This window comes from Hyperolius riggenbachi, chromosome 5, assembly GCF_040937935.1.
Source record: "Hyperolius riggenbachi isolate aHypRig1 chromosome 5, aHypRig1.pri, whole genome shotgun sequence".
NCBI classification, from domain to species: Eukaryota; Metazoa; Chordata; class Amphibia; order Anura; family Hyperoliidae; genus Hyperolius; species Hyperolius riggenbachi.
In genome coordinates this window covers 443,474,000-443,488,680 of record NC_090650.1, presented here as the reverse complement: position 1 = coordinate 443,488,680, position 14,681 = coordinate 443,474,000, and the positions used below count along the sequence as shown (strand labels likewise).

Here is a 14,681-nt window from a genome sequence, read left to right as displayed (position 1 = left end):
AAAAAGTACATTTCTCCCAGAGTAAAATGTGATACAAATAACTTTTCTCCTATGTTGTTGTCACTTACAGTAGGTAGTAAAAATCTAACAGATTTTGGACTAGCCCATCACCTCATGGAGGATTCTTAGGGAACAGCAGTTGCTCTGTCCAACTGCCAGAATAGTGTGCATACAGGTTTGAGGGGGGGGGGGGGGGGGAAGATAGCAACATAGGAGAAAAACAATTTATAGCTAATATTACTCTATAAGAAACATATTTCTTATTTGTTTATGTTTGCATGTACTTTAAATTTTACAATTTTTGGCGATAGTGTTCCTTTAACACAGGCCAGGTTGACAGATCCCCTCATTCTCAGCGGGTATCTCCAGCCTGGCCGACCTTGGTAAATGGCGTTTGAGCAGGTTGGGGGCGGAGTCACTCACGCTCGATGCAGCGGCAGCCCACGCGCAGACAGCGTGCGTACGCCTCCAGGGACGACTCGCTGGAGAACTGGTCTCCTGTCAGATATCTGCGGGGAGGACAGGCGGGGGGTTAGTATTGTACAATATACATTGGAAATCAGCAAATACAAAACTACAAGCGGGAAATGGAGCTGCTTGCAGTATTATACTATCTGGAGCAGTGCAATAAACAGGGGAGAAAAAGACATATCTGCATATGCAACAGGTAAAAGCTATGACACGGGAGAAGGAGGGGGACCTCCCCAACTGAGCTTACAATCTACAGTTATGTCCTTGCCCCCACTGCACGTCCCATTGAGGCCTGCAAGTAAACTGGAAAACCCATCGCAAGCAAAAAACTGCTTGTGCTTTTTTGTGTGCTTTGCAGGTGTAATAAGGCCTTCTCCAAAAAGTGTCCAGTTATTTAATGAGAAACTCAAGACCCTCTTATTCACTGACCTAGTAGTACAGTACGGCCCCAGCCATGGCTGCATATCTTACATTACTGTCAATAGGAAAGTCTGATCATTTGGTCATTTCCAAAATCTACCTCAAAACCTTCTGTGGTGCTGCCCCTACCTTATGGAACTCCTTACCCCACTCAGTCAGGACAGCTCCATCCCTGGAGGGGGTTAAATCCAGATGGAGAGCTCATCTGTTCAGTTAGGCATTTACAGACATGTAGCTCTTTCCTCCGTGGCAAAGTCTATCCTGTCACTAATTACTGAATGGAGACAAGCCATGGGTCTGATGGGAGAAAAGCGCTTTACAAACAATGATGTTGATGCTTAGGGAGGGAGGGTTCTGTGTGAGAGAAGTGTTAACATTTAAGAGAAGTAGTAACATTTAAATTATTTACCAATATTTTACTATGTTAATTTACACTTTTAAAATGTAGAATATCTGTAAATGTTACCAATATTCTACTAGCTGAAGTTGGGCACCCAAATTACCTTTGTGCCCCTTTTTCTACAGCAACGCATTTCGTGAGTACATAGGACTAACTTCCTCAGGGACTGATTTTTTTTCACCTGAGGAAGTCAGTCCTAAGTACTCACCAAAGGCGTTGCCATAGTGAAAATAAAATTTCCTGTTTATCCACTAAAAAATTGCGCCATCCTTGAGGTAAGTCACCTCCCTTTTTTCAAAACTTTTATTGTTGTTAATATATTTGATCACTTCTAGGCTCCTCTCTTTCCCTGTTGTCCTTCGGAGGATGGCAATCAGTCAGGACAATGGGATTTCTCAAGAGAGCGACTGAACATCAAGAGACCTGGAGTGGAGAGGACTGTTTTCCCCACCTGCCTTATTGGTTGGTTGCCCTGAATAGCAACCTCATTTTGTGAGTATTATTCTCGAAATACCTGCACTTTATGCCCATACTAACATACTACACCATGTGGGCCCCCACTGTCTCTGTGATTCTTCTAAGGTAGAGTTCCTCTATATCACCCTAGCCATGTTGGACTGCAATATGTCATCTCTATTGAGGACCTTCCACTACTGTCCATACCAGCAATGAGGCAGGTTCTACTGGCCTAGAAGAACAGCCATGCACACAGCAGACACACTTCGAGGTCCAGCTTACGTGTTATGTGAGGAGGAGATCCAGTACTGGGACAATGGGTAATTCATGTCCTCGGGAACCACCGTGTCATACTTAGAATCCACAATCCCGTTTTCTTTGGAGAAGAGGTACATCAGGAACTGAGGGAGAAGACAGACAACGTCACCAACAGAGGACACTAAACTTGGTCAATGTTAACTCCTCTAGAGGTCCTCAGTGAGATGCAAATGACTCCTGTTTGTGTGAAAATGTAATGCTTAGAGTCGAAACTGTCAAACATTGGCAGGAAGTATTTTTGATTAGTCGGTGATTGACTAAAGATGATTTAGTCATCGTTACAGCCGGCAGGTGCATTACTGAAGAATGGGGGGGGGGGGGGAAGGGGCTGTATTCCACCGCGTAAAACAGCCTAGGCAAAACATCACTGTTAGGGTGGGGTTACATATCAATATGTAGATATAGGAAGTGTTTCTGGTGCTGACACTAGTATAATTCACATAACATTGGGACTCCATTCTACTATGTGTCACTACAGGGCCTCTTTATCAGTGTTCAGCTGAGGTGTTTTGGGGGTTTGAGAGGACATCTCACCTCGTCCAGCTGCAGCGCTTGCTCGGACATCTCGCCCTCTGTATCCCGGAGATAACTGCATAGATAGTCCCTCACTTTACCAAGGTCACTTGCCCAGGCTTCCTGTGATGAGAGAGAGACAATGGGCATCACACGGCGAGGAACATGGCGGAACGCGGATCACTCATTCGCTGGCTCGCGTTGTGCCGACTGCCGGAAACCAGCGGTACTAAAGCCCGGAATACGAGGCACCGCTCGGTAACCTACAGCCGTATACAGTGCTGTGCTGGTAATTTATTCTTACGATACATCTAGCGCAGAACTAAAAATATCTACAGAGAGGAACCGGCAACGTAGATACCAATTGTTCCAGCTTCATTCCAGAGTTCAGTCAACCAAAAGCACCAGACACAAGAGGGCAGCAGTGAGGTGAGGAACAAACAGCAGCCTGACGGCCGCTTCTTCAGCGGTCACTCTGCACAGGGCCTCTGAGGAAGCGGTAGCCCAGTAAAACGTGTTAAGCCACAGTTTGTATTTCACTCCACTGCTGTACCAATCGTGTCTGGTGCTTTTAATTGAATGAACTCTAAGATAAAGCTTGAACAATTGGTATCTACTTGCTCGATTCCTCTCTGCATATATCGATGGATCTGCTTCCACTTTGAGCACAGGTGCCCTTTACAAGGTTATTCAGCACCCCAGATCTAGTGCCAGCACTGCTGTATTGCCATTATTTTGTCTGGCGCTCACCTTCTGATCGTATTGGAGGAAACGCTGGAAATCGTAGAGTGAGATCTGGCACAGAGATGGCCGGTCCACATTCCTGGCACAAAACACGAAGACACGGTAGTTAGTGTTCCTGAAACAAAACCGCTTCTCATTCCTGCAGCAGTCTTTTCTAAAAGTGAACCAGAGACGAAGCACCCTCATATATTTTACCATATACACTACAGTATATCAGTGGGAACATTAGAGAAATCACCTACGCTGCTCTCTGTTTCATCCTTCAATGCTCAGCCTGCTTGTTATCAGCCCTGATAAAATCCCAGACTGAACATTCAGTCTGGCTTTGCTCAGGAATCATTATAGCTGAGTCATTATAGCAGAGTCACAAGGGGGCAGGCTTGGGCTTAAAAATACATCAGAGAAGACAGACTCAGCTATAATGATTCCCGAGCAAAGCCAGACTGAATGCTCAGTCTGGGATTTGATCAGGGCTGATAACAATCAGGCTGAGCAATGAAGGATGAAACAGAAAGCAAGGTAGGTGTTTTCTCTAATGTTCCCACTGATATATATGGAAAAATACATGATGGTGCTTCGTCTCTGGTTCACTTTAAGGACAACTGAAGCAAAGTGGATATGGAGGCTGCCATATAATACCAGTTGCCTGGCTGTCCTGCTGATCCTCTGCCTCTAATACTGTTAGCCATAGCCCCTGAACAAGCATGCAACATATCAGGTGTTTCTGACATTATAGTCAGATCTGACAAGATTAGCTGCATGCTTGTTTCTGGTGGGATTCAGACACTACTGTAGCCAATTAGACCAGCAGGGCTGCCAGGCAACTGGTATTGTTTAACAGGAAATAAATATGGCAGCCTTCATATCCCTCTCACTTCATGTTCATTGTAATAAAGTGCTGTTCCGTCATATCTTATGCAGTTACTATTTAGCCACACTGCTTGTTCTGCTTCCGGCCAGCAGATGGCAGCGCTCCCACTGCTATTTATAGACAGCATCTCCTCGTCTATTATACCTATTTTAGCACAATTGACTGAAAATAACAGCAAAAAAAAAAAAAATCACCCAAAGAAAGCAGCGAATGCTGAGCGAATAGAGACGGTAGACGAGAGGGGATTATTTATGGACATGCATCATCACAGACGCACGCAGCTCACATACGCCCCCCGTCTGGAGAGATCTGCGAGCGTCATGCATTAATTGCACGCTACAGACACACAATCCTGACTCACCGTAACGGAAAGGACAATTCCAGCTGCTCGATGATCTGCGAGGAGAGGGAAACAGAGAGAAATTACATCGCTAAAATAACGACCATGGAAATATATACAGGCTATGAATGGATGGAATACCCGCCAGCGCATCGCCATGTGACATCACTGCGCCAGATGTGGCCAATCGCCATGTGATATCACAGCGCCAGATGTGGCCTATCGTCATGTGACATCACTGCGCCAGATGTGGGCAATCGCCATGTGACATCACTGCGCCAGATGTGGGCAATCGCCATGTGACATCACTGCGCCAGATGTGGGCAATCGCCATGTGACATCACTGCGTCAAATGTGGCCTATCGTCATGTGACATCACTGCGCCAGATGTGGGCAATCGCCATGTGATATCACTGCGCCAGATGTGGGCAATCGCCATGTGACATCACTGCGCCAGATGTGGCCTATCGTCATGTGACATCACTGCGCCAGATGTGGCCTATCGTCATGTGACATCACTGCGCCAGATGTGGCCTATCGTCATGTGACATCACTGCGCCAGATGTGGCCTATCGTCATGTGACATCACTGCGCCAGATGTGGGCCATCGCCATGTGACATCACTGCGCCAGATGTGGCCTATCGTCATGTGACATCACTGCGCCAGATGTAGCCTATCATCATGTGACATCACTGCGCCAGATGTGGCCTATCATGTGACATCACTGCACCAGATGTGGCCTACCGTCATGTGACATCACTGCACCAGATGTGGCCTATCATCATGTGACATCACTGCGCCAGATGTGGCCTATCGTCATGTGACATCACTGCGCCAGATGTGGCCTATCGTCATGTGACATCACTGCGCCAGATGTGGCCTATCGTCATGTGACATCACTGCGCCAGATGTGGCCTATCGTCATGTGACATCACTGCGCCAGATGTGGCCTATTCATCATGTGACATCACTTGGCCAGATGTGGCCTATCGTCATGTGACATCACTGCGCCAGATGTGGCCTATTGTCATGTGACATCACTGCGCCAGATGTGGGCAATCGCCATGTGACATCACTGGGCCAGATGTGGCCTATCATCATGTGACATCACTGCACCAGATGTGGCCCATCGCCATGTGACATCACTGCGCCAGATGTGGCCTATCATCATGTGACATCACTGCGCCAGATGTGGCCTATCATCATGTGACATCACTGCGCCAGATGTGGCCTATCGTCATGTGACATCACTGCGCCAGATGTGGCCTATCGTCATGTGACATCACTGCGCCAGATGTAGCCTATCATCATGTGACATCACTGCGCCAGATGTGGCCTATCATGTGACATCACTGCACCAGATGTGGCCTACCGTCATGTGACATCACTGCACCAGATGTGGCCTATCATCATGTGACATCACTGCGCCAGATGTGGCCTATCGTCATGTGACATCACTGCGCCAGATGTGGCCTATCGTCATGTGACATCACTGCGCCAGATGTGGCCTATCGTCATGTGACATCACTGCGCCAGATGTGGCCTATCGTCATGTGACATCACTGCGCCAGATGTGGCCTATTCATCATGTGACATCACTTGGCCAGATGTGGCCTATCGTCATGTGACATCACTGCACCAGATGTGGCCTATCATCATGTGACATCACTGCGCCAGATGTGGCCTATTGTCATGTGACATCACTGCGCCAGATGTGGGCAATCGCCATGTGACATCACTGGGCCAGATGTAGCCTATCATCATGTGACATCACTGCACCAGATGTGGCCCATCGCCATGTGACATCACTGCGCCAGATGTGGCCTATCATCATGTGACATCACTGCGCCAGATGTGGCCTATCATGTGACATCACTGCGCCAGATGTGGCCTATCATCATGTGACATCACTGGGCCAGATGTGGCCTATCATCATGTGACATCACTGCACCAGATGTGGCCTATTGTCATGTGACATCACTGCGCCAGATGTGGCCTATTGTCATGTGACATCACTGCGCCAGATGTGGGCCATCGCCATGTGACATCACTGCGCCAGATGTGGCCTATCGTCATGTGACATCACTGCGCCAGATGTGGCCTATCGTCATGTGACATCACTGCACCAGATGTGGCCTATCGTCATGTGACATCACTGCGCCAGATGTGGCCTATCGTCATGTGACATCACTGCGCCAGATGTGGCCTATCGTCATGTGACATCACTGCGCCAGATGTGGCCTATCGTCATGTGACATCACTGCACCAGATGTGGCCTATCGTCATGTGACATCACTGCACCAGATGTGGCCTATCGTCATGTGACATCACTGCGCCAGATGTGGCCTATCATCATGTGACATCACTGCGCCAGATGTGGCCTATCATCATGTGACATCACTGCGCCAGATGTAGCCTATCATCATGTGACATCACTGCACCAGATGTGGGCCATCATCATGTGACATCACTGCGCCAGATGTGGCCTATCGTCATGTGACATCACTGCGCCAGATGTGGCCTATCGTCATGTGACATCACTGCACCAGATGTGGCCTATCGTCATGTGACATCACTGCGCCAGATGTGGCCTATCATCATGTGACATCACTGCACCAGATGTGGCCTATCATCATGTGACATCACTGCGCCAGATATGGCCTATTGTCATGTGACATCACTGCACCAGATGTGGCCCATCGCCATGTGACATCACTGCGCTAGATGTGGCCTATCGTCATGTGACATCACTGCACCAGATGTGGCCTATCATCATGTGACATCACTGCACCAGATGTGGCCTATCGTCATGTGACATCACTGCGCCAGATGTGGCCTATCATCATGTGACATCACTGCACCAGATGTGGGCCATCATCATGTGACATCACTGCACCAGATGTGGCCTATCATCATGTGACATCACTGCGCCAGATGTGGCCCATCGCCATGTGACATCACTGCGCTAGATGTGGCCTATCGCCATGTGACATCACTGCGCTAGATGTGGCAATCGTCATGTGACATCACTGCGCCAGATGTGGCCTATGAACATGTGACATCACTGCGCCAGATGTGGCCTATCGTCATGTGACATCACTGCGCCAGATGTGGCCTATCGTCATGTGACATCACTGCACCAGATGTGGCCTATCGCCATGTGACATCACTGCGCTAGATGTGGCAATCGTCATGTGACATCACTGCGCCAGATGTGGCCTATCGTCATGTGACATCACTGCACCAGATGTGGCCCATCGCCATGTGACATCACTGCGCTAGATGTGGCAATCGTCATGTGACATCACTGCGCCAGATGTGGCCTATCGTCATGTGACATCACTGCGCCAGATGTGGGCAATCGCCATGTGACATCACTGCGCCAGATGTGGCTTATCATCATGTGACATCACTGCGCCAGATGTGGCTTATCATCATGTGACATCACTGCGCCAGATGTGGCCTACCGTCATGTGACATCACTGCGCCAGATGTAGCCTATCGTCATGTGACATCACTGCGCCAGATATGGCCAATCATCATGTGACATCACTGCGCCAGATGTGGCCTATCGTCATGTGACATCACTGCGCCAGATGTGGCCTATCGTCATGTGACATCACTGCACCAGATGTGGCCTATCATCATGTGACATCACTGCGCCAGATGTGGCCTATCGTCATGTGACATCACTGCGCCAGATGTGGCCTATCGTCATGTGACATCACTGCACCAGATGTGGCCTATCATCATGTGACATCACTGCGCCAGATGTAGCCTATCATGTGACATCACTGCGCCAGATGTGGCCTATCATGTGACATCACTGCGCCAGATGTGGCCTATTCATCATGTGACATCACTTGGCCAGATGTGGGCAATCGCCATGTGACATCACTGCACCAGATGTGGCCTATCATCATGTGACATCACTGCGCCAGATGTAGCCTATCGTCATGTGACATCACTGCGCCAGATGTGGCCTATGGTCATGTGACATCACTGCGCCAGATATGGCCTATCGTCATGTGACATCACTGCACCAGATGTGGCTTATCGCCATGTGACATCACTGCGCCAGATGTGGCTTATCGTCATGTGACATCACTGCGCCAGATGTGGCCCATCATCGTGTGACATCACTGGGCCAGATGTGGCCTATCATCATGTGACATCACTGCGCCAGATGTGGGCCATCGCCATGTGCAGCACTGTGTAAAATTTAGGCCAATGTTATGTGACATCACTGCACCAGATGTACAAGAGGACCTGTCACTGGCTTACTCACAGAAAGGGCCTTATTTATAAAGAAAGGAGTCATCTGAAAAAACGATTACCAATTTCTTGTCACCACCTTTTCACACAAAAAAAGCCCTAATACCCCCTCTCCAAAAAAGAAATGGTAGCAAAACAGCATTTAAACAGTTAAACACACGTACAAAGCTGGAGGGGTAGATAGTAAACAATCCAACTAAAAAGATTGATCAGAAAATCAGATCACCGGAACGATCAATAGAACAATCGTTTGCCATCGATGGACCCCATAAACAGAGCCCGATCTGATGGATCGCACGGTCGATAGTTGAGGAGAATGTACCGTTAATGGTCACCTGAACACAGATAATTACAGCCATGACTTCTGGTAGTAAACACGGTGCAGAGATGGCGGGACGCCCGCCCAGAACCGCCAGGAGGATTTACTGGCAGCTCTCAGCCACCTGGCTCTATATAGCGGAAGCAAAGGGGCCATGTGACACTCCCGCTGAATAAGCCTTTATGTGAGATCTCTGCGATAAGCCGGCCCGAGGACGCCACACAATGGCTGATCTGTCTGCGGATGAAGTTTATAGAGAGGATGGTGATAATACGACTTTCACACACTCAGGCAGGCAGCACTAGGAACGTGTGAGGGATAACTCTGCGGTGTATTGAGGGCTCGCTGCGGGCCCCCGTTCTACGTCCAGCGATGACCCAGCTCTCATTCTGACTGCTCGCCGCGGACCCCCGTTCTACGTCCAGCAATGACCCAGCTCTTATTCTGACCGCTCGGCGCAGACCCCCGTTCTATGTTCAGCGATGACCCAGCTCTCATTCTCACCACTTCCTGTGGACCCCCGTTCTACATCCAGCGATGACCCAGCTCTCATTCTCACCGCTCCCTGCGAACCCCCGTGCTACGCCCAGCGATGGCACAGGCCCTCGTTCTACACCCAGCATTGGCCCAGGCCCCCCGTTCTATGCCCAGCGATGGCCCAGGCCCCCGTTCTATGCCCAGCGATGGCCCAACTCTCATTCTCACCGCTCCTTGCGGACCCCCGTTCTACGTCCAGCGATGGCCCAGCTCTCATTCTCACCGCTCCCTGCGGACCCCCGTGCTATGCCCAGCGATGGCCCAGGCCCCCGTTCTATGCCCAGCGATGGCCCAGGCCCCCATTCTATGCCCAGCGATGGCCCAGGCCTCCGTTCTATGCCCAGCGATGGCCCAGGCCCCCGTTCTATGCCCAGCGATGGCCCAGGCCCCCGTTCTATGCCCAGCGATGGCCCAGGCCCCCGTTCTATGCCCAGCGATGGCCCAGGCTCCCGTTCTATGCCCAGCGATGGCCCAGGCCCCCGTTCTATGCCCAGCGATGGCCCAGGCCGCTGCTCTCACTCCCACACTGCAGTAAACAGTGACACTGGCACACACACAATGGCGTATTGTCACTGAGGGAGAATTAGCATTTCAGTCAGGGGGCTCCCCGGACCAGGGAGAGACGGCGGAATATTAATGGGAGTCTGGCGGCGACACGTACCGATTTCTGAGAGTCAAACATCAGGTTCTTATAGAAGAGGATGAAGTGCGAGAAGGCAAGGTCACTGCGGGCTTCAATCTCCTGCGATAAGGAAGAGAGGACAGAAATTACAGCGGAACTCAAGTGAAAATATCCTTTATTTACAATATTCATCCTATCTAATAAAACCCGTGTCTCTGCATCCTGTCCCTGTGTGTCCTGTCCCTGTGTCTCCTGTCCCTGTGTCTCCTGTCCCTGTGTCTCTGCGTCCTGTCCCTGTGTCTCCTGTCCCTGTGTCTCTTGTCCCTGTGTCTCTGTGTCCTGCCCCTGTGTCTCCTGTCCCTGTGTCTCCTGTCCCTGTGTCTCTGCGTCCTGTTCCTGTGTCTCCTGTCCCTGTGTCTCTGCGTCCTGTCCCTGTGTCTCCTGTCCCTGTGTCTCCTGTCCCTGTGTCTCTGCGTCCTGTCCCTGTGTGTGTGTCCTGTCCCTGTGTCTCCTGTCCCTGTGTCTCCTGTCCCTGTGTCTCTGCGTCCTGTCCCTGTGTCTCCTGTCCCTGTGTCTCCTGTCCCTGTGTCTCTGCGTCCTGTCCCTGTGTCTCCTGTCCCTGTGTCTCCTGTCCCTGTGTCTCCTGTCCCTGTGTCTCTGCCTCCTGTCCCTGTGTCTCCTGTCCCTGTGTCTCTGAGTCCTGTCCCTGTGTCTCCTGTCCCTGTGTCTTCTGTCCCTGTGTCTCCTGTCCCTGTGTCTCTGCGTCCTGTCCCTGTGTCTCCTGTCCCTGTGTCTCCTGTCCCTGTGTCTCTGCGGCCTGTCCCTGTGTCTCCTGTCCCTGTGTCTCTGCCTCCTGTCCCTGTGTCTCCTGTCCCTGTGTCTCCTGTCCCTGTGTCTCTGCCTCCTGTCCCTGTGTCTCCTGTCCCTGTGTCTTCTGTCCCTGTGTCTCCTGTCCCTGTGTCTCCTGTCCCTGTGTCTCCTGTCCCTGTGTCTTCTGTCCCTGTGTCTCCTGTCCCTGTGTCTCTGCCTCCTGTCCCTGTGTCTCCTGTCCCTGTGTCTTCTGTCCCTGTGTCTCCTGTCCCTGTGTCTCCTGTCCCTGTGTCTCCTGTCCCTGTGTCTCTGCCTCCTGTCTCTGCATCCTGTCCCTACTTACAGACGGGACAGTTTGCTGTCTGAGAACCTCATTGCATTGTGAGAAAGAACAGCTTTTTCCAACTGCCAAGCAACATCTCCCTGTGTGCATATACTTCAGACAGTGTTGGGGGATGAGCAAGTGGGACGCGTCTGTGCGCGCATTGCGGATGCTAGCGGCCGTGGCTTAGCGCCCGTTTCTTACCGGACGGGCCTTTTTACTAGTTTATAAATAATTTAGCCAGTACAAAAAAGACCTGGTTTCCCAGAATGCTCTGGGAGAAAAATTCTGTATAGCTAAACAGCCTAGGCTAGTAATATTAATATAGTAATATACAGCAATACATAGATATAGGAAGGGTTTCCGATACAGAAACCAGGAAAATTACCATAAAAGTGGGTAGCCTCAATAATTTACTGCATTCTACTATATATTCTACTATATGTCACTACAGGGCCTCTTTACTGCATTCTACTATATGTCACTACAGGGCCTCTTTACTGCATTCTACTATATGTCACTACAGAGCCTCTTTACTGCATTCTGCTATATGTCACTACAGGGCCTCTTTACTGCATTCTGCTATATGTCACTACAGGGCCTCTTTACTGAATTCTGCTATATGTCACTACAGGGCCTCTTTACTACATTCTGCTATATGTCACTACAGGGCCTCTGTACTGCATTCTGCTATATGTCACTACAGGGCCTCTTCACTGCATTCTGCTATATGTCACTACAGGGCCTCTTTATTGCATTCTATTATATGTCACTACAGGGCCTCTTTACTGCATTCTACTATATGTCACTACAGGGTCTCTTTACTGCATTCTACTATATGTCACTACAGGGCCTCTTTACTGCATTCTGCTATATGTCACTACAGGGCCTCTTCACCGCATTCTGCTATATGTCACTACAGGGCCTCTGTACTGCATTCTGCTATATGTCACTACAGGGCCTCTGTACTGCATTCTGCTATATGTCACTACAGGGCCTCTTTACTGCATCCTGCTATATGTCACTACAGGGCCTCTCTACTGCATTCTGCTATATATCACTACAGGGCCTCTTTACTGCATTCTGCTATATGTCACTACAGGGCCTCTCTACTGCATTCTGCTATATGTCACTACAGGGCCTCTTTACTACATTCTGCTATATGTCACTACAGGGTCTCTTTACTGCATTCTACTATATGTCACTACAGGGCCTCTTTACTGCATTCTGCTATATGTCACTACAGGGCCTCTGTACTGCATTCTGCTATATGTCACTACAGGGCCTCTTTACTGCATTCTGCTATATGTCACTACAGGGCCTCTGTACTGCATTCTGCTATATGTCACTACAGGGCCTCTTTACTGCATCCTGCTATATGTCACTACAGGGCCTCTCTACTGCATTCTGCTATATATCACTGCAGGGCCTCTTTACTGCATTCTGCTATATGTCACTACAGGGCCTCTCTACTGCATTCTGCTATATGTCACTACAGGGCCTCTTTACTACATTCTGCTATATGTCACTACAGGGCCTCTTTACTGCATTCTGCTATATGTCACTACAGGGCCTCTTTACTGCATTCTGCTATATGTCACTACAGGGCCGCTTTACTGCATTCTGCTATATGTCACTACAGGGCCTCTTTACTGCATTCTGCTATATGTCACTACAGGGCCTCTTTACTGCATTCTGCTATATGTCACTACAGGGCCTCTTTACTGCATTCTGCTATAGGTCACTACAGGGCCTATTTACTGCATTCTACTATATGTCACTACAGGGCCTCTTTACTGCATTCGGCTATATGTTACTACAGGGCCTCTTTACTGCATTCTGCTATATGTCACTACAGGACCTCTTTACTGCATTCTGCTATATGTCACTACAGAGCCTCTTTACTGCATTCTGCTATATGTCACTACAGGGCCTCATTACTGCATCCTGCTATATGTCACTACAGGTCCTCTTTACTGCATTCTGCTATATGTCACTACAGGGCCTCATTACTGCATCCTGCTATATGTCACTACAGGTTCTCTTTACTGCATTCTGCTATATGTCACTACAGGGCCTCATTACTGCATTCTGCTATATGTCACTACAGGGCCTCTTTACTGCATTCTGCTATATGTCACTACAGGGCCTCTTTACTGCATTCTGCTATACGTCACTACAGGGCCTCTGTACTGCATTCTGCTATATGTCACTACAGGGCCTCTTTACTGCATTCTGCTATATGTCACTACAGGGCCTCTGTACTGCATTCTGCTATATGTCACTACAGGGCCTCTTTACTGCATTCTGCTATATGTCACTACAGGGCCTCTTTACTGCATCCTGCTATATGTCACTACAGAGCCTCTTTACTGCATTCTGCTATATGTCACTACAGGGCCTCTTTACTGCATTCTGCTATATGTCACTACAGGACATCTTTACTGCATTCTGCTATATGTCACTACAGGGCCTCTTTACTGCATTCTGCTATACGTCACTACAGGGCCTCTGTACTGCATTCTGCTATATGTCACTACAGGGCCTCTTTACTGCATTCTGCTATATGTCACTACAGGGCCTCTGTACTGCATTCTGCTATATGTCACTACAGGGCCTCTTTACTGCACCCTGCTATATGTCACTACAGGGCCTCTCTACTGCATTCTGCTATATGTCACTACAGGGCCTCTCTACTGCATTCTGCTATATGTCACTACAGGGCCTCTTTACTACATTCTGCTATATGTCACTACAGGGCCTCTTTACTGCATTCTGCTATATGTCACTACAGGGCCTCTTTACTGCATTCTGCTATATGTCACTACAGGGCCGCTTTACTGCATTCTGCTATATGTCACTACAGGGCCTCTTTACTGCATTCTGCTATATGTCACTACAGGGCCTCTTTACTGCATTCTGCTATATGTCACTACAGGGCCTCTTTACTGCATTCTGCTATAGGTCACTACAGGGCCTCTTTACTGCATTCTACTATATGTCACTACAGGGCCTCCTTACTGTATTCTGCTATATGTCACTACAGGGCCTCTTTACTGCATTCTACTATATGTCACTACAGAGCCTCTTTACTGCATTCTGCTATATGTCACTACAGGACCTCTTTACTGCATTCTGCTATATTTCACTACAGGGCCTCTTTACTGCATTCTGCTATATGTCACTACAGGGCCTCTTTACTGCATTCTGCTATATGTCACTACAGGGCCTCTCTACTGCATTCTGCTATATGTCACTACAG

At 49.1% G+C, this 14,681-nt stretch overlaps 1 protein-coding gene across 2 annotated transcripts in view; it reads right to left on the bottom strand.

The window, feature by feature from the left end:
* LOC137519253 (1-phosphatidylinositol 4,5-bisphosphate phosphodiesterase gamma-1-like) overlaps window positions 1-14,681 on the bottom strand; it is a 175,666-nt gene that overhangs the window by 78,418 nt on the left and 82,567 nt on the right. For both annotated transcript variants that reach the window (XM_068238128.1, XM_068238127.1), the window contains exons 6-11: window positions 10,327-10,407; window positions 4,555-4,589; window positions 3,329-3,401; window positions 2,600-2,701; window positions 2,030-2,148; window positions 424-509 (exon numbers count right to left, since the gene is read on the bottom strand). In XM_068238128.1, coding sequence (XP_068094229.1) covers window positions 424-509; window positions 2,030-2,148; window positions 2,600-2,701; window positions 3,329-3,401; window positions 4,555-4,589; window positions 10,327-10,407 — 496 coding nt within the window. The remainder of the gene's footprint in view (window positions 1-423; window positions 510-2,029; window positions 2,149-2,599; window positions 2,702-3,328; window positions 3,402-4,554; window positions 4,590-10,326; window positions 10,408-14,681) is intronic.